The 23,343-nt window shown below is 44.2% G+C and overlaps 1 protein-coding gene across 1 annotated transcript in view; it reads left to right on the plus strand.

Moving 5' to 3' along the window:
* The first annotated feature begins 1,630 nt into the window (after positions 1-1,630).
* ARHGAP25 (Rho GTPase activating protein 25) overlaps positions 1,631-23,343 on the plus strand; it is an 80,700-nt gene continuing 58,987 nt past the window's right edge. The window contains exon 1 of the mRNA XM_045549761.1: positions 1,631-2,081. Within this exon, the coding sequence (XP_045405717.1) occupies positions 1,841-2,081 (241 nt within the window). The 5' untranslated portion in view covers positions 1,631-1,840. The remainder of the gene's footprint in view (positions 2,082-23,343) is intronic.

Genomic DNA, 23,343 nt, shown 5'->3' on the forward strand with positions numbered 1-23,343 from the left:
CTAGGCCAGTCACAGGTCCTGGGAGCCATGTGGAGAGAGGGCTCAGAGCCAGAGAGAGCCATCAACTGTGTCCAACACTGCCGATGGGTCAGTGAGATGATGATGGAGAATTGACCTGTGGGTTTAGCAACAGGGAAGCTGTCACTATCCTTGACACAAATATATTCTGTGCAGTCGTGGGGTAAAAGCATTAACAGAGGGGATTCAGAAAAGAATAAGAGGAGAGAGATTTGCAAGTGTAGGCAATTCTTACCAAAGTTTTGCTCAGAAATGAAGGAGAGAAATGGGCTATAGCCCAAGGAGGAAGTGACATCAAGACATATTTTTTTCAAATATGGGATAAAATATAATAAGTTTGAATGCTGATGAGAAAGATCCAGGACAGAGAAGAAACTGAGATGCAGCAGAGATGGGGGTGTGATGACAGCGGTTCATCCATTATGCCAGGGAGGAGGTTGAGGGTTTGGGTTTACAGGCAAGTGGGCAGATAGGGTAGGGGCCCTTGGGGACATTCTCTTCCAGTTGCATCAATTTTCTCAATGAAACAGGAAGCCAGGTCATCATCAAAGGGTGAGTAGGTGGAAGGTGAAGAAGAAACTATGACAGTCACCTAGGAGAGCTGAAGAATGAGTGGACCGAGGGTGTGTAGCTTGCATGCTGTCCAGCAGTGACTGTCCTGAGCACTTCATATTTGCTATCTACTAAAGCCTCACAGCAGCCCTATGAAGTGGGCCCTACTATTTGCTCCCTTCCCATAGGAGAAAATTGAAGCACAGAGTAGTCAAGAAACTTGTCCAAAGTCACACAGCAAAATGGTAGAGCCGGGATTTGAATGCAGTCAATCTGGTTTCAGGGCCCAAATGCTGAATCGCTAGGTTAGGTTGACCAAGTTAAACATATGAAAGTCTGTCACAGAACTGAACTAAATAGAATAAGGGTTGAATTAACGTTGTGGTGAAGCCACTGTGTCAAGCTCTGTTCTAGATTCCTTTGCAAAAACTCTGTGAGTCATGATTACTGTCAACCCCATTTTACTGATGAGGACATGAGGCCCGGGAAGAATCAGTTGCTTGCTGAAAGTTGCAGAGCTAGGAAATGGCAGAACTGAGTTTTGAAGCCATGTTGGTTTGATTCTAAAGCGCACACCCTGCACACAGTACCAAAGAACCCTCACGTGGGCAGACCCTGCGTGGGTCAGCCCAGCTGAAGCTGATTTAGCTAAGGATGTCAAAACCCTCCTTACCTCAGGCTGGGATCACTTGCAACCTTTATCCTGAGCAAGCAGAGAACTTGCTATGTGGTCCTGATGGCAGGAAGAACTTAAAGGAAGGTGACTTTGGGGCAATGCTGGCTGTCGTTCTGACATCTGCATCTGTGGATGCTTGTTGATCTGTTAGGTGAGGAGGAGGAGAGCTTAGATTGATGTACATGGTGGGAGTCTTAGAATTTTCTTTTTCTTTTAATTAAAACTATAGCCTTTTATAACAAAAGCACTCATTCCAGTTTCACAAGCATTTCCAAAAACCATTTTCTCAAGAAAGAGTGTTCATAATGCATCATCTTCACTGAACAGCCACCCACTTCCTCAAATGCAAGGAAGCAGAAACAGTTAAGAAAAAAAAAAAAAAAAAAAAAAGCCAGAGGCGGCAGTTGTTTATCACGACCTTGCCTCAGCGAGGCCTGAGATTCTTTCAAATAGGAGCTTTGCTTCCCATCACGCAGAGGGAAGTATCAACCGGGATATTTCTGGTAAAACTGAAAGCAAGAAAAGCCAGTGCCAGCCCCCTGGGGGACCGTGGGGCTGGGGCAGCTTGGGTGCCATCCCCCAAGTGACAGATGGATGGACCTTTCAACTGAGAGAAAGGAGGAGACACGTTGGCAAATCAACCTCACACCTAAAATTGCTTGTGAAGCAATCGTAAGGGGGAACAAAAACAGACACCAGCTCGAAAAGACAAGAAGGGCGCAAACTTTGCCAGGCTCGCCACTTCACCAACTGCTCACCCAAACCAGAAGCAAAATGTCCTTGAAATTGCCAAGGAACTGGGATTTCAACCTGAAAGTGGAGGCTGCGAAAATAGGTATGGTCAGCGTTTTTCCATTGCCTCTGGGGTTCTCGTACTTCAGCACCCACCATTTGCATGTTGGTCTGCAGGGAGCACAGTCTACTTAAAAATGGATCTCCCAGCAAATCTGAGTTTGGGGGAAAATTTGCATTCAAACTGATGTGTTGGCTCAAAGTTCTAACAGGCTGGGAGGAGGGTCTCCTTCATTTGGAGGTGGCATTGGAATGGAGTTCCTTGGTGTGCGGGATCTGGGGTACGTCGGATGGTCTAAGGCTACAGAGCACACACAAAACTGTGAGTTTTTTTGCCACATGTCATGGAAGAGTCATTTCCCTCCTGTTTGGAAATTCATCCATGTTTTGAATGGTTTTCAACAGGAGCACAAAGACTGGAGTCTTTTGAAGTGCTCGATCTGTAAGTAAACTCAATGGGTATTCTGTTTAGTGAGCCCAGGCGGGGTCAAGGTGGGGCTACTTGTTGCAAAGAATAGACAGTGAGGACAAGACAGGAACAGAGAGACGGTTGAAGATATAATAAAGACAATTTTAAAGGAAAAGAATGGGAGAGAATTCTTAGAAGAGTTGGAAAAGAGATGCATTTTTGATTAATTATCTTAATACTAATTAAGATACTCTGGCCTTTAATCCACACCCTTTCCTTCTAATGATGGTGCTGACACATTCAGTTTAATCTGTTATACAATTGTTAGCATGAGGTTCTTTATGTAGATTTTTTTCTGCTGTTAAATTGATCGTAGTAATTTAGGGTAGAGCAATTGGGCTGAAAGTGATTGCCTATGTTTTATACAAATCTCACCCATATAATGAGATGACTTCCTCGATATTAGACATAGTTAAGTGTTAGGTGTTTCTAACAGCTTGGTGGAGTTTTACTTAGAATGAGGTCTAGATTTCAATCTCTAATGGTGGTTTGTGTGCTACTAAAGCAAGTGCCCACAAACAGGGAGTGTTAATGATGTAGGTCTGAGAAAGGATTTGAAAGAAAACTGGGTAATCAGAGAAGCCATTTATCTTGGTAATCAGAGGGGATTATTAATCCCTGGTTATCATTCCCTAACCAAGCTATTGTGTGCTGAGGTCAGTTCAGAGAAAAGGTAGTGTTCATATTTCTTACAGAAGCAAGACATTTTTCTCGTAACTACCATTGATATAAATGTACGCAGCTAATGCTCAATCTAGGTCATAAAAATTTCTTACAAGGAAAACTTCCGTGGTTTTATTCCTTTGAAAGTGTCGTGCTTCTACTTACATAAGGTCATTCTGCCCTCTCACCATCTGTGTTTCGACAGGTGTCAGAATGTTACTCTCTTAGGGTTTAAAAATTGGAAACTTGAGACAGTTGATAGTTAAATGATTTTTTTTCCAGGATGTAGGAAGTTACTACATTAGAGCTCAAGTCTACAAATGCTCAGCCTGAGGACTAAACTGGGTGGATTTCATGATTTTTAGCAGGGTCTCCTGAAGCGTGGTCCCATGGATAGCCTGCATCTGAGTGACCACAAGTGCTGGCTGAAAGTACATATTTCTGGGCATCATCCTTACAAAATCAGAATCTCTGGAGGTTGGCCCAGGATTCTGCACTTTAACAAGAACCCTCCCCTTCCACCCCCACCTGATGAAGAACTCCTGCTGTAGGTGCTGTGGTCTGAGTTCACTGGCCTCAGAGAGTTAGCATCCATCTAGCACAGAGCACAGCGCCTGGACTTACCGGGCACACAATAAATATTTGCTGGCTGAATGACTGTTTGCCTACAAGCAGATAATATTATTTAGTATTATTTAATATGAAAAAAGTAATAGTGTCATGATGAAATATAGAGGATCCTTTGTCGTTATCTATGCCAGCTACAAGTTTGTCACCCTGAGGGACTGAACTTCTGTAGAACACGTTTGTGAGTGTCACGTAAACTAGAATTCAGATTGTGAGCTGAGTACTCTGAGGGGGGAGAGTCATTGACTCAGTCACAGGACTTCTGGTCCCCTCTCCAGCGTCCTGTATCCAGATGCAACTGTAGGAACTGGCTGAACAATACATCAAAGAGGCTCACCTATTAGAAAGAAGTGTGGAACTGGAGTCATGTCAGGAAAGCCAGTGATCTGTGGGTTTTTTCAGCCCAGATAGTAAGGAGTAGATCAGGTTTTCTCAATCTGGACACCACTGGCATTTTGGCAATGGATACATCTTTGTTGCAGGAACTTATCCTGTGCATTACAGCATGTTTAGTGGCATCCTTGGCCTCTACCCACTAGATGATGATCCCACCTTCATAATACCACTAGTTGTGCCAACTAAAAATGTCCCCAGATATTGCCAAGTGTTCCCTGGGGGTAAGAGTGAGGGTAATATCTTCCTTAGTTGAGAACCACAGTAGTAGATGATCACTTAAAGGATGGATTTATAAGGTCATTGGGATGAGAACCCAAATATTAACTCAAGTTTCACTCTCTAGCTCAATTTTTAGGAGCTTCTTTTTGAGATATGACCTCAGAGGGATGGTCCATAACTTGGGAAGGACATCAGGATGGACATTTGCTAGGGAAATAGCAAGGCACTGACTCACAATGTGGCCCAGGAAGGGGACCCAGCTTTTTCTTTGTGAGCTGCACTTCTAGGTTCCCCTAAATCCTTTGGGTGCTGAGCCAGGGCTGATATGAAAGTGAAAGTCTCTGAGAGTAAGGGGAGGGACTCTCCACTGTACTTCCATCTCAGAGCTGAGGGGTCCTTGCTGGATGACAGGACTGACCCGAGACCACCACCATGGGCCTGCCAGCTCTTTGTGCTATGATGGGAGAACGTGACACAGACCATCTTGCATCTGAGCTATTGATCCTGGGCAGGGGTGGGGAGGGAGCAGGGGTTGGAACAAAAAGGGAATGCAGAGCAGAGTCTTGACTTGAGATGGGGCTAGGAGCACACACCTCTTCCTTTGATCCTTTACATCTTCAATTGTAGTCCATCAATTGAACAGTGACACCTTTTCACTGCATTCATGAACTATTACTCAAATATTTTACTCTTTCTGAATTGTCATCACAGGAGGGCAGTTTCTAGGACACAGCATCTTTTCTTGCATGCTCCCCGGGGGTCTGGCACACCTAGACCCTTGCATGCAGGTGGGCCATTGAGAGGGCAGTGACCATCCAAGGGGAGCGCCCTCTGCCCTGGGGTTTGGGGGCCTTTAGTTGGAAGATGATGGAGTGAATTGCAGGACCACCCATACTGCAAACCCATTTTTACTCAGTCTCCCTAAGACAAAATAGGGGAGAGGTAGGCTTAGTGGGTGTATGATTCTGACATACATAATGAAAGTGACTATGGAGGGGTAGTTGTTTTCAACTTTTTTCCTCCCTGAAATTTAACATTGAAAAAAAACCTATTCAGAAACAAAAATTCATTTATTATAGTCTTCAAGTAATGCCAATAGTGAGGGATTTTTACCACTTGATATATTTCCATTTGACCCTAACCTAATCATTATTTGGCCAACATGGGGTCTAGTTTTGCCTTTTAGAAAATTGGAGTAAGAAGAATGAAAACATTTGCTACTTAAGACTTTCCTAACTAGACCAACTTATAAAACCATAAGGCTTTATGCAATGTAGGTTATTATTCTTATAAAAAGAAGGAATTCGAGACCAGTCTGGGCAACATAGTGAGACCTGGTCTCTACAGATTTTTTTTTTTAAAAATTAGCCAGGCATGGTGGCATGTGCCTGTAGTCTCAGCTACTTTGGAAGCTGAGGTGGGAGGATTGCTTCAGCCCAGGGGTTTGAGGTTACAATGAGCTTTGACTGTGCTACTGCACTCCAGCTTGTGTGGAAGAGTGAGACCCTGTCTCTAAAAAAGAAAAAAAGAAAGATAGATAGATAGATTTGTAGGAAGATATATAGATACATAGAAATAGAATTGAATGTATAAAGAAATCCTACAAATTATTAAAAATTATTTTTTAAATAATTTTTTTTAAATGAGCAAAAGCCTGAATAGACATTTTACAGAACAGAAATAATACCTGGCCAATAAACGTATGACCGTATACTTAATCGCAAGAATCAGGGAATGCAAATTAAAAGCACAACAACATATTTGCTCTCACCCACCAAATTGGCTGAAATACCAAGTGTTTTCAAGGATGTGGATAGGCTTTCTCACGCTGGGAATACAACCATTTGGGAAGAGAATTCGGCATTGCCTAGTGAAGCTGATGCGGCACGAACTCTGCAAGCAGCTCTTCCACTCCTGTACCGTCCCCAGAGAACCGCCCCCCCCCCCCGCCCCCTGTGCATGTGAACCAGAATAAATGCACAGAATTTTCATGGCAGTATTGTTTGTAATGACAGGAGACAGGGAACAACTCGAACATCCATCAGTAACAGAATGGAAAGATAAACTGTAGCAACTTTATAAAATGGAATGTTACACAAGAGCAGGGAGTAATTAATTAGAGTTATATATTTAAATGAGATTAAACAGGTAAAACTTCATATTGAGCAAAAAAAGGAAGTCCCAGAAAAATAGAATGATATTCATTTATGTTAAGGTTAAAAATTATGTATGTATGCCTATATGGGAAAACTATAAAGAAAAGCAAGGAATTGACTGATGCAAAATTCAGGGTTGCTGATATTTCTGAAGGGGGAAGGAAGGCAAATGCATTTGGGAAGCTTCAAAGATACTTAACCTTAGTAGTAGGTACATGAAAGTTTATTTTAGTACTGTATGTCAAATGAGCAAAGAAACAAACATATAAGTAAGCCCTCAAAAATCTGGAGGGATATAAACCATTTGTTAATAGTTGTTAACTATGGGTGAAGGATTTATGGGTGAGACATACCGAAACATATGTATTATTATTTTGTGAGTATTTTCTAGGTTTTCTATAATGAGTAAGTATTGACTGTGTTATTAAAAATACCCAGAGCTAAGACACATTCCAAAGTGCAGGCCAGGCCTGGTGGCCTAGGGTTTTATAGAGGGCACGCACTCTTTGGTGACCCAGCAGCCAGCTCCGGAACCCTTGTCTGGCTGAAGAGATTCTAACAAGCCAGGCCCACACCTGGTCTTCAGGAGACTTTCTGGACCTCCCGTCCCGGGGCACAGGGCTTTCTTGAAAGAGCTACATGGCTTCCCAGTGACCAGGCCAGCCTGCTCGAGCCTATTTTGCACATAATCTGAACACGGAAGTACTGGTTCCCCAGGTTGGGAATCCCAAAACCATGTAGCCTGTGCTGAGCTGGTCTGTGTTTGGTGTTCAGCTTTGGTAAAAGTTTTCTTTACAACTCATTGCCAAACTTACTGTGTGCTAATCCAGACCATCCTGGGTTCTGGACTGAGCATAGTCTATTGGTTGTGGCCGAAACCTTTGCACTCCCTGAGTAGCTCCCAGTCCCTGATGGACAAAGATTCCCATACAAGCCTTCCTTAGACAGTGTGCACTGGCACAAGGGGGTGCTCCTTCCAAGGCCCACAGCTGACTTTATGCAAAGGTGAATAATTTCCTTGTTCCAGTAAAAATGTCTGTCCCTATGTTGTCATTGACTTAACCTTCAGGTTTAAATTAAATTCTTTCCACAAGGTGCATGCCCAGGTTGACAGCCTCCTGGCCACCTGGGGAACAAGGATTGATGTCATCTCTGGGCCTTCTGTGGCAGCAGCAGAGTGAGGACCAATCTAAGTGGTGATGGGAAGACAGAACCTGGTTTTATGCCCATTCATGCACAGAGGATCCCCTGCAGACACTAGGCGAGGTTGGCTTAGATTCTGTGCTTTGTGTTAGCCTGGGAGCCAAGTGCACTGGGATGGGCAGAGGCCAGCTCAGGTGGCTCTCGGTGCCTGTGTCTCTGAAAGTGGGTCTGGACTGAGTTGCCCTGTGGCCTGGCATGAGTGTACATCACCATACGCAGCTTACAGTAATGGTGGTGCCACCACCTCCCAGTCTCACCCACACAGTTTATAAAGCGTCTTCACAGACGGTCCGATGGGAAGACTCTATGGAGACTCCCCAGAGCTGCAGTGTGGTCCTTTGAGTAAGGAGTGCCCACTACGGGGGCATAGAAAGATCCTAGGAATAAGTTGGTGACAATGGTCCTTCACACACAAGACAGCTTGAAAGAAAAGACTCTTGCATGAGGCAGGACGCAAAGGGAGTTCAAAGGGAGATGGGAGGGTATAGAGAGCTGAAGCAAAGCCTCAGCTGCAGCCACAGCAATTGAAACCAACCCTGGTGAGACGCAGGGAGCCTGAGGCAGAGCCCCTCGGGCGAGGCACAGGCCGGCCACAGGGATTGCACCACAGCAGGGCATGGAAGTTTTGTAGAGTCCCCAGACAGGAACTGAGATACGAAACTTACAAAGAGGGATAATTTACATTTCTTGTCTTATGCTTTACTCATCATCATTTTTCCCTTTGAAATCTCGTTTAGAAACTAAAACTCATTTTACAAAAAAAAAAAAAAAATGATACCTGTAGGTCTGGCAGCCAAATGTAAAGACAGCCCTGCAGAGCCTGCAGGCAGGTGGGGGCACAGAAAGGACTGCAATGCAGGGACAGAAGTGCTGTTAGGGGAACGGCTATGGGAGCCCCAGGGGGGGCCTGTGAGGAGGAATTATGGTCCCGCCACCCTGTCCCCATCACTGTCATTCCCTTTCTTTAAGATACCGGTGTGTATATTCCTCAGTGAGTCCCAGACTTGCCATTTCTCTTACGCTGACTTTCCTGCACAGTCTCTGCTTCTTTGGAGAGGCAGAAAGCTTTATAATTTTGTACAGCTTCTCCTCTTGAAGGGATTAAATGGAAAGTCCTTATGATCCGGCCCTGCTCACCTGTCCTGTCTCTTGCCACGCCCCCTGTGAACACACACACACACACACACAAACACACACACGCACACACACACCGAGACTTGAGCCACATTGCACCTTCTGCAGCTCCCTGCTCTTTCTCATCTGCCTGGAGCCTTCTCCCACCCGCGGCTCCCTGACCACCACCTAATTCCTGCCCATGCTGTGGTCACAGTGCAGACAATTTGTCACTGGGAGTCTCTAAGTCCACTAAGCACTGGAAAGAGAGAATAATAATCCTTTCCCAAGCCACTTAAACGGAGACATTTACAGCTCTGGAAGATTTTGGACTCCATTAGAGGTGAGAGCTGTGAAGTGCTGCTGAATGTCCATGATCTGAGGCAACCTACCAACAAACTGATCCTTTAGGCTTTGAGCGAAAGGATGTGTCCTTAATAAAACATGTGACGCCGGCACTGTAGACCCTCACTGGAGAGAATAACCTTGATGTGTCTGACAAAAGTGGCGCTGGCAGAAGATTGCCTAAGGGCTGACTTGTGCATTGTGACTTCTGGACAGGAGTGGTGGAGGCAGGAAGGTGCGTGGTCCAGGAAAGACTGCGTGAGTCTGGGACCCTGGCTAAGCAGCCATGAACCTGGGGCAAGTGGCTCAGCTTCTACAAATAAGATTAACAGCACATGTGCTGAGAGGAAGAAAATACTTCACGCACACGGCGTATGTTGGGTGCTCAGCAAACATCTGTTTCCTTTCTTTGTAGATGATCTTATTTCCAACCTCAGATCAGACTAGAGGCTGTCCTTGGATGACATTATCTTGGTGCCCTCACAAAACAGGGCTCACTGAGCTGCGCTTTAACGTTACATCCTCGGTTTTTGTCTTTCTTGCAAGCAACAATTTCATGAAATCTCCGCTCCTAATTGTGTTGGAAAAATGAGAAGGAGGAGTGGACAATGCCAGTGACTCCTGTGTCTAACTCTCCGTGAGAAAGTTATTCAAGAATTCAGTGCTCAGAAATAACTTTGTTTTCTTGGAGGAACTGCTATGCTTCCTCAAAGACAGTAATTCAACTTACTGTGTTCCCCTCTTTGGCTGCCAGGAAGCTGAGCTAAATTGGAAGCTTAATCACAACTACCTCTGCCCATTGGATTAGCATACATATATTCTTTGTCTTTGATAAGAGTTTGTGTTAATGGCAATTAATTTTCTATTTCAATATGAAAGCCTCATTAAGTCTTTTCTTTGAAGAAGAGAGAATAAGTATATCAATACACAACGTATCAATACACAATGCCTCAGATATCCTGTGGGTAGACTTCATACTTTTTAGTAGCAACTGAACATTACAATTTTTTGATGAAAGTTTCAAAGAACATCAAAGTGCTGCGGATCATTTCTTTTATTTAAAAGTTCATAAATGAAAACACAATTCTGTGGTCACTCATATTCTTCCCCTGGATTACATACAATTATGGTATCTTCAGTACATTCAAACCAGTCATTTCATTTCATTCATTCATTCCTAAAACGTTTATTTGCCCACCTCTATGTGATAGGTACTTTTTAAGGATCATTCTGCTGTGCTTCCCATGTTGAGACCACCCCCTCACCCACACATCCAACTTTCAACTTTGCAATCACCACATATTCTCCATAAGCTGTGATGTGTCTGTCACCAGGACTGTGACTGACTCAGGTGACAGCTGCTTCACTCTTGCCCTTCAGCTCCACACTACCCACAATGTGCACACACAGATCTTACTTCTAGATGGGGCTGGCTGTTCTCTGCCGCTGGAGTTCTTGTGTATGTCTGCCGAACACTTGTGTGCTTCCTTCTGGTTTGGAGTATCAAAGTGAAAGAGGAAGCATACAGGATAGAGTTTCTGAGTCTGATGTGAATAACTGTTAATATTTTAAAATAATTTTATAATGCTTACAAAAAGAATTTTCTAACAAAGTCTAAACTAACTATAATGGAATGAGCTAGCTATAGTACAGTGGTTAGAAAGCTGGCTTTGGAGTCAGATTGCCTGAATTTGAATTCCAGTACTCTAACTGCCAGCTATGTGACCTTGGTCCTCAGGTTTTTCAACTGTAAAATGGGTGTAATCATAGTGCTAACTCGTGCGGCTACTGTGAAGATTAGATGAGATGATCTATGTAAAACCCTTACCATAATAGCTGGTGCATGGTAGGTGCTTCATAAACACTAGCTGGAATTATTACTGTCACGGGCAGTACTATAATCGAGGTCTGATATCAACTCCTTCAAATCAAGTCGTTGGTGAAAACCACGGCCAGCAGTGCTTGGGTTTTGTTTGTCGTGGTCAAGTTTAGTTCTTTCTTTTCTTTACACACACAGCCTCTACAACATCTGCAGACCCCCTTTCCTACCCCATGTCCATCCCTGGCTCACAGCAAACACACGGGTCTGTAGTTGGCTGGCCGTGTTTTGTTTCTTACCCTTTATACCTCCAATTGCCATGTGTTCAGTCCTTCCTTAATTCACGTGAATTTTATCTGTCATGCTTGCATAGCTATGCTTGTTTTCTTGTTTTGGGTTTAGTTTTGTTTGCCTGGTTTTGCCAGTTGTCTCCAAATCAACAAAATGCCAGAGTTGTGACTTTCCAATAAGGATAATGACAGCTTCTGATAAGTTTCCTGCAGACCCTGCTGAAGAAGTGTCATGGTCTCTGTGCTGTTATAGCAGGAGCAGCGCCTCAAACTACTTTCCTTACTTTGGGCAGGAAAACGGGGACTCTGGGTTGTACACTCCTCAGAAGACCTTCCTCCATGACTTAGGAGCCGCTTCCCCAGACTTGCTGACCCCTTTCCTACTGTCACGTGTCCTCTGGCTAGGAAGGGAGGCTGAAACTTGTTTGTTTGGGCCTCACTGGGGCTCAGTGGTTAACTGTTTGCGATCACTTCCATGTGGGTGGCAGCAGTAGCAGAGTAGGGTTTCCTGTTTGCTGTAAGAATCCTGCACCTGGCCTACGTTCAGATCATTATTTGTAGGGAATTGTGAAGGAACAACAGGACCTTTGAAATGAGGCTCGTGTCTTTCTTGCCCTCAATTCTGCTGTTGCTACCCAAGGATTCTTGTGTGCTCTTTCCCTCTAACTACTGTTCTACATTTTATCTCATGCACCTGGTCACTTTGCTAATAGGCAGGGAATCTTATGAACACAAGTCAGAGTTATGATGATAACAGATATTGAGTTGTCACCTCCAGTCTATTCTCAGCCCAGGCCCTTTGTGTGCTGCCATGAGACCAACCTCTTTGATATGCATTTTGGCGCTGATCTGTTCCCTCTGAGCAATCCAAATTCTCCCTCCCAGCTGGGGGAACGAGCTGGGAGGATTGGCCTGAGACTCAGGGAGCTCCTGGGACATGGAGCTCTCAGCGTGAAACTCAGAAAACTCACCCTAGAATCAGCTCTCAAGGCCTGAGAAAACAACATATTTTGAGAAAACAAATACCACAATGGTGATAGGTGCTCTGTATATTTCTTGAATTGAATTTTCCATGAGGTCACACAGTTTATAGGGTAAAAATTCAGTTGTAAGAAAACATTTTCAAACCCAGCCATGTTGTTCTTTCTTTCTAGTGCCCATGGTTCAAAGTCCTTCCAAATTCATTTTTGAGCCTACTTGAAGCTACCATTCTGGCTTCCTCCATCAGTTCTCCTGTGGAATCTTTTATTTGTGCTCACACTTTCTCCGGAAGGATTGGGGGCCACAGTTGTCAGTCAGCAGATTGCGGGGTACTTGCCAGAATCACACAGAAATTCTTGCCCTCGTGGATCCTATATCTCACTCCTAAGTTTGCATTCTACTTTCTGCATTTTATTTTTCAACTCTACCCCTCTCTCCCCATCCCCATGGCCACAACTCATTTCCTCCTGGGAAGCCTTTCTGAATCGCCCAGGTAGGATTAGCTGTTCCTTCTTCTGTGAAATTGTACTACTTTGTTTATTTTTCTTCTATTCTGATTGATGCATATTTATTGGACACCTACTAGGTACTGAGCACTGTAGAAGGCTCTAGATGTAAGAAGATTAAAAAAAGATTAAAATTCTGACCGTTTCATTAGAGACATTTTGAGGAAGCAGGGCTTTCCTGCTAAAGAGATAGACAATGCAGTGTAACCGATCATGACATTGAAAAAGCTGACAGAGGGTTTGTTCTATAACTAATGGGTTCCTTATTCCTCTTGAACCATAGCCCTTAAATATCTACAAGGGACAAGTTTTTGCATGTTAATTCAAGTCCCTGTGCTCCTTCCGAAAATCCACAAATCAAGTTTCCAATCCCAGGTTGCTATTCTAATTTACAGCCGGTAGAGTGCCCGCAGACAATGTAGTTGCACTGCCAATGATAAACGTGGTCTGTTTCAATTATTTCTCCCCAAAAGCCCTGAATTTAACCAATTCTCTGGTCAGTGCAAAATTATCCTCATATCACATCCTTCTGTGGCCTGAAATGCCCAGCATTATAAGGAAAGTGATTGATAACGTAGTCACCTTTGTGTCTTCACACATAAAAAGTAAGGGTCCAGAAAAAAAGTGTTTCTTGAAAGAACAAAAAAGGACTCTCGACTTAACTAAGAGGCTAGACCTGAGTATAGTGAGGAGATCATTGAGAAGGGGCCCTTGCAGGCAGATAAGCCTGGGTTTGATTTCCAGCTCAGCCTTTTACCACCCCTTTGACTTTGGACAAGTCACATTAATGCCTCTGTGCCTCAGTTTTCTCATCCGAAAAATGGAGGCAGTAGTTCTGCCTGCTTTACAGAGCTGTTAGGTAATGCGTGCCCCAATCAGCTCAGACACTCACAGTCATGAGTAAACTATGTCATCCCCTGTCACTGTAACATCTCTGAAATCTCACTTTCAGACATCCCACTCTGTGCCCACCACATCCTATGTGCCCAGCTCACCCACTCCAGCAATTCTCTGACATGATCTCAGTGAGCGACATTCCACTGGTCCTATTACTTTTTCACTATTAATCACCCCACTATGTCCTTCTTAACATAGATTCCTAAATCTAGCATTAAATCCACTGCTGAATAAGCACCCTTAAATCCTCTTGTCCTCTTTCCTCGTCACAACCACGTGGAAAACCCCTAACCCTGTTTAAACCCAACAATCCGCCTTCTCAGTGCCTGCATCTGGGCAGCTGGACATCACTGGAGAAAATCAGACCCCTGAGCTTCCTGGATTTACTTAAAATTTATGACCAATCACCTTAGATGGGCACTCAACAGAGCCCAACAAGCCTACTACATCTACTATCATAGTCCATTTGTGCTGCTATAACAAAATACCTAAGACTGGATAATTTATAAAGAGCAGAGATTTATTTTTTACAATTCTGGAGGGTGGGAAGCCCAGGATCAAAGCACCAGCAGGTTTGGTATCTGGTGCAGGCCCATGCCTCATAGACAGTGCCGTCTAGGGGACCTCGCATGGCAAAAGGTACGGAAGAAAGAAAGGGGATGGGCGCTGTGACCTCACATGGTGGAAGAGAGGAAAGGGGTGGACCCCATCCCTCAAGCCCTTTTATAAAAGTCTTAATGCCATCTGTGACTTGATGGCTTCACAAAGGCCAAACCTCTTAATATTGTTGCATTGGGAATAAAGTTTCAACATGAATTTTGGAAAGGACACCATCATTCAAACCATAGCACCTACTTAGTAAATTTACTTTCCTTTTCCCCAAAACTCTTATGCCTACACTTTTTCTCTTTTCAAGGCCTTAACACCTCCTCCTGTCATCACTCTCACTTACGTGTTTCATAGAGAAAACCATGTGCCACCAAGTGAGAATGACTTATTTTCCTCCCACCAAAGGCTTTTGTCTGTTCACTTCTTTACCTCCAGTACTCCCTGAGACATGGACAACAGGGTCCCCCATCTGGAGACCCGTATTTTAGAGGCTTCTGCTCTGGTCTTGCTCCAGATGTACTCCTCCCCATAGGCAGAGTCTGGCCAAGGGGACATGTCCACATAGACCCTGTGCCCTGCCTGCCCCCTAGACCAACTGTGATTGTGAAATACCTTACACAGATGGCCAGGGGCTGCACAAAAGCTTTCCTGAGTCCTCCCAATTTTTGTTCCCAGGATGGTCGATTGCAGAGAGGCCCAGAGTTTGGACATCTGCACTGGGGTGTCCACGTGCATTTGTGTGCAGCCCTCACTGTGAGAAATGGAGCTGGGGGTGGGAAGAGAAGGGACATGGACTTTAAGACAGGGACCTCCACGTGTTTTCTTGCCACAGGTTCTCAATGATCAGCGATGAACCTGATCACTTCTCATGCAGCAGCAGTAAAACTAATTAAGCATCAGCACATGCTCCTCCCCCAGGAAGGGTCTAATCAAAGTCATCAGTACGTCATCTCTTGCCAAGCCAAGGGTGAATCTTCCATGCTCATCTCACTCAGCTATCCTGTGGCATTGGACGCAGTCAGACATTTTCTCTTTGAAATGATTTCTTTTCAGACTTCCTTGACACCACACCCCGGCTTTCCCTCACCCCATTAGCTGCTCTCTCATGAAGTCTCCTTCACTACCAGAACTCTTAACAGGGAAGTGTCCCAGGCAGGACTGGCTACATCATTTGTGAGGCCTAGTGTGAAATGAAATTGTGGGGTCTCTTGTTAAAAATTTATTGGGAGTTTCAAGATGGTGATAGCAGAACATTAAACCAAGTAGGGGACCATCTAAGCCAGGGCCTCCGTATGTAGCCGGCCCTGGTCCCAGGGTTCAATCTCCAAATGCTCTTCTCTTCTCTTTATCCAACCTCAAAACCTAGGTGATCTCAGCCCTTAAATTCCACTTGCACTTCTGTACTTCGGCCTCCGCCCCTTTCTGGCTTCTGGACAGCTCAGCATGTCCACTCTGCTGTCCCCCAGGCTGCTCTCCCCGGTGTGGCCAGCACAGAGCCCTGCATCACCTCTCTTCCCACTCCTCCACCCTGGTTCCCTGACCTTAGTAAAAGGCTCTCCATTCACCAAGTGGCTCAGGCTAAGGTTTAAATAAGACCACAGCTTTTTTTTTTTTTTCCTTCCCTGTCCTTATAAGGATTGAGTAAGGGCTTGATCCAGAGATATTTCTGACTTTCTTATGGAGAGGGAAGTAGGACTCTCGGTTTCTGAAGCTGACTTGGAACAGCACGTGATGACTGAACATTGAGCTATTCCGGAGGGCAGTCAGGGCTGAACAGGGTCACAAGGGTACTTCTTCCTCCTCCCGTAGTCAAAGTCTTCTTTATGACTGAGACTGAAGCGTGGGCAACGAAGTCCTCAGACACAGGGGCGGGGCCGTCTCGCTGGCCCGCCTGCCTCCCTCCACCTGCCTCCCTCCACCTGCCCTCTCTGACCGAACGTCCGTTCTCTCCTTTACATCAGGGAGCTCCTAACTCAGGCACGTGCACATTTCCATACTGAGGGCTACAGGTAAAGTGAGAAATTTAATGTAGGGTTTTTTTTCCTCCTTATCCAACTCACATTTACTAAGAAGCATGAGAAAGGCAGCTCCAGGCAGAATGCAGACATGAAAGTGAAGCCTCGGTTTTGTACCGTGGGCAGTTAGGCTCCGTGGGTAGCTGTGATGCAGGTGGGGCTGGGTGAGGGGGGAGAAACTGACGGACGGAGAGGGCAAGCGAGAGACACCAGCCGTGCACGGGGCTTGTGGAGCAAAGGCAGAGGGAGGAGACACGGAGGAGGAGAGAGGGCAGAGTGATCGGTGGGGTGGGCGCAGGGAGGCGCCTCCAGGCGGTTCTGCTGTCGGGAGGACACCGTCTATAGCCCCGCAAGTACCCAGACCGAGCTTGTCACCTGCTCACTCAGAAAGTGATGCCACTGGTCGTCACTGGCTGATGAAACATGGTCTGTGTTCGTTACTCCGGACTTCAGTAGATCTCCATGCCACCTTCTCTCTACGTGGAGAGGTTGGAAAGCTAAAAATGAAACTTCTCAGTGGCTCAAAGCATCTTCCTGTAACTCCCTTCTGACGGCTGCTGCAGGTGAGCGAGGCCAGAGCACAGGAGGCTTCCCGGGAGCAAAGCCCCAGCGTCCAGTCTCCGTCATCCTGGGCACGAGGGCAGTGGCAGCAGCCTCTGTGGCGACGCCTTCCTTGTGGAATTTCCCCAGTTGTGGCCTCCAACGGGGTCGTTCCCTCAAAGAATCAGTCCTGTATGGCTTTGGGAGGTGTTGTAGAGCCTGCTCCTTCAGCCCCCTCAAATATTTTATAAGCACCTAAATCCCTGGGAGGTTGTTCCTAGTTCTTGCACTGAGCTCCGGCTGATATACTGGCTTATGTCATCATTGCAAAGTTTGCACATAACTTTGTTATCTCCACACAGATCAGCCCATTTCATAGACTCATCCACCAAATATTTCTCCAGAGTTTCTGATATCATCAACAGCCAGTTAGTGTCTGAGCAAACCACAGGCCTCAGGGACACACTTCTGTCATTCAAATATTCTACAGGAAGTTCACTGACTCGTGGGAAAATCTCCTGCAATAATCCCAGCTAGTGCTTCTGTGGGTCCTTCACTGACACAGAAGTCATCAGTCCGGTGGCCTTCCGTTTCCGGTCACCTCTCCACGCACCCCCTCTATCGTCCACTCCCCCTTGCTCTGTCTAGTGACCAAGCTCCCATTCTCAGGGCTGGCTGCGTGAATTTGCAACCTGTGCACAGCTTCACAGGGCCCCGCATTCAAAAGGGCTCCACGCTGAACTTAATGTTTTATTGTCACCAACTTGAAATTCTTAATGATTTTTGAACAAGGAGCTCCACGTTTTCATTTTGCACTGGGCTCTGCAAATTATGCAGCTGATCCTGCCGTTCTTCCACCTTGTATTGCAGGAACTAGGTCTTCTTTGAGCCAGCCTCAGGACCTCTTCACATCCCGACTAGTGCACCATCAGTCCTATCTACCTCCTGCCTGTATCTCAGATCCATCCACTTCTCTTATCTCAGGTTCAGGCCTAGATTACACTGCAAGCCTCTTCCCCATCCTCCAGTGTCCACGGCCTTTAATTTATTCTCTGCAAGCTCCCCAGTGCCTGCACATGTTGGTAGCGTCATTGATCAGAGGAGTCAACCCCAGGCTCAAGGGAATCACACAGAGGCAGCATCAGCTCTTGAGCTGAACATTCTCTGCCCCTCCTCTAATTCATTGGCTTTCAAACTTGGCTGTCCTGGGATGTTTGGAAAGAATTCTACTGCCTGTGTTCTACTCTGGAGATACTGATTGAAGTGGCAAGGGCTGTGGTTTAGGTACTTGGATTTTTATAAGCTCCCAAGGGACCAGATATGCAGCAAAGTTTGGGATCCACTTCTGCAATTGCTGCTAAGACCCAGAGCCACGGCACGAGGGCAACACCTATGTCAGATTGGAAGGGGGATCTGGAGCAGTGGTTCCAGAATTGCTTGGAATTGTGTTACTTTATCATGGTGGGTTTGAGTTTTGAAAATTTTTCTTTTCTAAATATGTACATTAAAACATTATTTAAGGTTCCAGTGTATAGCTTGGAGTGAGATATAATAGTTCATGAGATAAAAGTGATATTTTAGGGGGTTGCCAAAAACAAAGGTGAAAATTTTTTACTTATAATATCTGTGTGTGAGACAGGCACTAATAATAGTTATTGATGCCGTTTGTCAACAGACCCATGGAAAAGAGGACATTACATCTTTTTCTCCCAGCAAGTCCACCTGACATTTATTTCTCCTGCTGTAAGCATGAATTGCCTGTGAAGTATCCAAGAAGGACTTGCTTTTAGAATAACATTGCAGACTCCAAAAGTTGTATGCCACTCTGACTCTTTCACTGTTTCCCACCTGTACACAGTGTCTCATTCCATCCCCAAAGGGACTGAGGGACGCTGTCCTCATTCGGGGCCCAGAGAGAGTGCAGGACTCACTCCCTCGCTGGGGACATCAGGCTGCTGGCCTAATCCAGCCAGTCTTCTCAAACCTCACTGCTGGCCTGCCAGGGACTTTGGATGGAAACCAGAGGGGAGTGGGAAGGGCCAGGAAGAACTCAGGTGTGCAAAACAGGGAACCCATGTGCAAGGTGAAAAGACAAGATGGAGCATACACAGCTTGTATAGATGTGGCTGAAGAGCCATGGGCATTTGGCACATTTTAGAGGATGGTAAGACCTTGTTGTCCTCTGATTAGCAGTAGCTAGCCTCTTTCTTTTCTCGTGCTATTTCCCTTTTCTGTTCCAAACGGCTTCAAAGTGGCTTACAATTATGCCCAACTAACATCTCTGTGAGGCCTGCATTCCATGTCTTCCCCTTTGTGTTCATGGATTGGCTTCAGTAAACCCACAACTCTCCTGAAATTGTATTAAAAATATGTGTCCGTGCAGATTCTCAAAGGGGTCTGCAATCTTACAAAGGTTAAAATCACTGCTTTATATTTCCAACTACAGAAAACCCCTCAATAAGGAATCCTGTAATAATTAGTCCAGAAAGGACGTGATAGGCAAATGGCTTCCATCCTCTGCCCTGCCTGTTCTAAGCAAGGTGTTTCCTGGGTTTTGTGCACAGAGAGAAGTGGAGGAAAAGTTTAGGCCAGCTGAGAAACACAACGTGGGTCCCCTAGTTCACAGTCTTTCCCTGATTTAGGCCAATCTGAGAGTGACAACTAACTGGGAAATTCTTAGAATTGCTTCTTGCTGTGGCAGCCACAGGCTCTCAAGTGCTGCTCATCGATGTGCAAGCTGAAGCGGACAATGGCCACCAGATGGCAGCAAACTCAGCCAGGTTTGGGATGGATTTTGGTTGGAGCTGACCACTGACAAGATGTGCAGGTTCATGGCAGCCATTTCATTAGCTTCAAAAATAACGTGACCATGGGCAGTAGACAATTAGAATATAAACCCCACTTAAAACACTTTTGGACCCCACTTACTGTGTTGGGCAGCGATTTACTGTCATTTCAATTATCTCACTTGGCTCTTATATTAGCAAGGGCAGGCAGCAAAATTACCCTCTGCGTCCTGACATCGCTAAGCGGGTAAAACTTGGGACTACCATAAATGAGACTTGTTAAAGTTAATGAAATCAGCTATGCAAACGGTGGCACATGAGTAATGGTTCCGTTTGTTCTGCTGCAGTGCAAAAACCCTATATATATCAGGGTTTCCCAACCTCAACACTATTTTGAGCCAGATAATTCTTTGTTGCTGGGGGCAATTTTACGCATTGTAGGTTATGAGAAATGCCCCCAGATTTAACCCAATTGATAGCAGCAGCAGCCCTCCCAGTTGTGACAACTGAAAATATCTCCATACATTGCCAAATGTCCACTGGGGGTGGGTGACAGAACCATCCCCAGCTCAGAACTGTTATCTGTTTACCTAGATTAAACCAACTTAATTCAGTGTCTGTTTCTTGCAGCCACAAAACTGTTCACTAAGACACTGAAAAAATAAAGACATAGAGAAATTGTGTGAAATGCTCAAATACAAACACAGCAAGTTAGTGGAAGAACCAGGACTAATCAGATCTCTTGAACACCAGTGGGCTTTCTGCTACTTTCCCCAAGAGGACTCCTTTGCAGGGTCTTTAACCACATCAACTTGCCTAACATTTCACTTTCCTTTGTACTAAAACCCAGTACTACTTGAATTAGAGATTGTGTTCATGAAAGGAGACACTGCTGGCTACAGTCCCTTATCTGTCTGGGACACCGAAATGAATAATGTGGGTGAGGATCACAGGTGGAATTTCTTCGCAGGAAGCTAAAGCCGTGTGGGCTTATTGCTGAGGATGGCATTGCCATTGGCTTCCCCAGCACCTGTTACGGGGACTCGCTAAATGCAGGAGCACTATTGGCTGATTCTGAGCTCTGACTGAGATCACTGGGCTAAATTCAGCTTGATATTTATCTTGAATGTGGTCTTCTCACATTCCCTTGGTTCTGAGGTCACTTGCTTCACCCATGTCACGGGGAAATAGTAAACATCACTTATGTTTTTCTTTCAGAATTTGCATTAGCTATGGAAACATTTGAAGGTCAGGAGGAAGTGAGAACACCAGCTCTGTGTAACAAGTGTGAGCAGATGAAAAAATATTTATTTTAAAATTGTCATGCAGTAAAATTTATTCATTTTGATCGGCAATTAGATGAGTTTTGACAAATGCATAGAGTCATGTCACAACCACCACAATCAAGATACAGAAAGAGTTCCATCACTGTAAAAAATTTCCTCCTACTATCCATCTCTAATCAATTCCTCTTACCTCAACCTGTTCTCTGTTCCTATAGTTTTGCTTTTTCCAAAGCGTCATATAAATGGAATCATATAGTGCATAGTCTTTGGAGACTGGTTTCTTTTATGCAGCCTAATGCATTTGAGATTCATCCATGTTGTTGCTTGTGTTGATAGTTTTGTCCTTTTTATTGTTGAATAGTATTCCATCATATGGACATACCCATTCATCAGGTGAATGATATTGGGGTTGTTTCTAGTTTTTGGAAATTATGAATAAACTGCTGTAAATATTTGCTTATAGATTTGTGTGAACATAGTGTTTCATTTCTCTTGGGTAAATTTGAGGCATGTAACTGCGGGGTCATATGGTAGGTGTATATTTAACTTTATAAGAAACTGCCAAATTGTTTTCCAAAGTGGCTGTATCATTTTGTGTTCCCACCAGCCATGTGTGAAAGTTCCAGTTGCTTCTCATCCTTACCAATCCTGGATATTGTTAGTTTTTTTAAATTTATTTTAGTTATTCTAATATGTTTATAGTTGTATCTCATTGTGGTTTTTACTTTACATTTTTCTTATGATGAAAAATTTAGCATCTTTTCATTCAGTCAAGTTTCAGTTCAAATATTTTGCTCATTTTAAAAATTGGCTTGTTTGTTTTCTTACTGTTGAGTTTTGGGAGTTCTTTGTCTATTCTGAGTCCAACTCCTTTGTCAGATATATGATTGGCAAATATTTTCTCCCAATCTGTGGCTTGCTTTTCATTCTCTTAGTGTCTTTTATAGAGAAAAAGCTTTTAATTTTGATGAAGCCCAATATTAAGTTTTTCTTTTATGGATTATTCTTTTGGTGTCAAGAGTTATTTTTGATAATCCCAAACCAGGATATTCTGTGGCTATCAAATATGTTTCATAAATAATATAAACTCCTTGAGTCTTTCATTCAACTCCTGCTTGCAATGGTCTGCAAACATTTTCTTTCATTTTTTACCTCCAGCACTGCCCACATGAACACACCCACACACTTAAGCTTTACAAACACAGATTTCCTGTGTCACTGTGAACCCTCAGCCCTTCCTTTCCAGGCCTCCTCCCAAAGATCATAAAAGCCACATTTTCCAAAGTATATTTTATCACTCAGAGGAAAGTGCTGTAAGATTGGAGTTGCCAGCACTATTTTTATGGCAGAACACTCTGAAATGTCATTCTGGATGCTCTTTCTCAAAATTATGAAAGTTAACTGAGATGGAATTTTGAAAACTCTTCCCCCCAAAATACATCTGCCCCTGGTATGACAAAACTCATGCTATATATTAATGGAATTTAATGTTCAAGTCAATTAATTAGCTGTGTTTATCTATGTGTGTTTCGAAACATTTTCCTATATATTAAAAGGAATAGATGTTTTGGTGGCTTTTCTTTTTCTATTTTCAACTCCCTCTTACTTCTTTTTGGTCTGATGTGAAATTGGCTCATTTCACAGTTGATACAGTAAGGAAATGCCAAAAAAGAAAAGAAGGGAGGGGAATGGTTGAGTTGAAGGAGGAAAAATATGATTCCTTCTTGAGTACATGAAGTAATCTTTTTCTTCTTTCATTTTTTGAATTATATATTAAAATATTTATTATTTCTCTTATAAATGTACCATATGTCAGCTTATTATAAAATAGGTGGGTTATTTTATGTTTGATGAATCTCTATTTGGTGCATGCAATACAATTTAATGAAATTGTACTCTTAAACATAGCTCATAGACGATTCTGGGAAAACAGCAAAGTAGGAAGCATCAGAAATCTATCTCCCCACCTAGATAAAAATTGCCATTTCAGAGTCTGTCTGATATGAGTATTTTAGAACTCTGATGTTAGATGGAAGCTTGCAAATTCCAAGGGAAGGCTTAAGTTTGGTGAATTTCATCTCTTAGCACAACAGAAGTTAACCAGCCCCCACCACCAGCCCTGTAGCAGGCAGTGTGTGCTCAGCTTGCAGGAGCCAGGGTGGGCAAAATGAACCCTGTCCTCCGAATAATAGGGATCTATTCTGTGATCACTGATTGTTGCTTCTGATCACAAAGGTAAAAACAAAGAAATGGCAACCATAGTTGTTGCACCTCTCCCTATTTTTGTAAGCCCCCTCCCCTGCCAGCTGGATCAACTTCCAGGGGATTTAAAGGGCTAATGTTTTTCCCCCCATCTCTTTCATTTTTCTCCTTTTCTCCTTTTGG

This window comes from Lemur catta, chromosome 4 (genome assembly GCF_020740605.2).
Source record: "Lemur catta isolate mLemCat1 chromosome 4, mLemCat1.pri, whole genome shotgun sequence".
NCBI lineage: Eukaryota > Metazoa > Chordata > Mammalia > Primates > Lemuridae > Lemur > Lemur catta.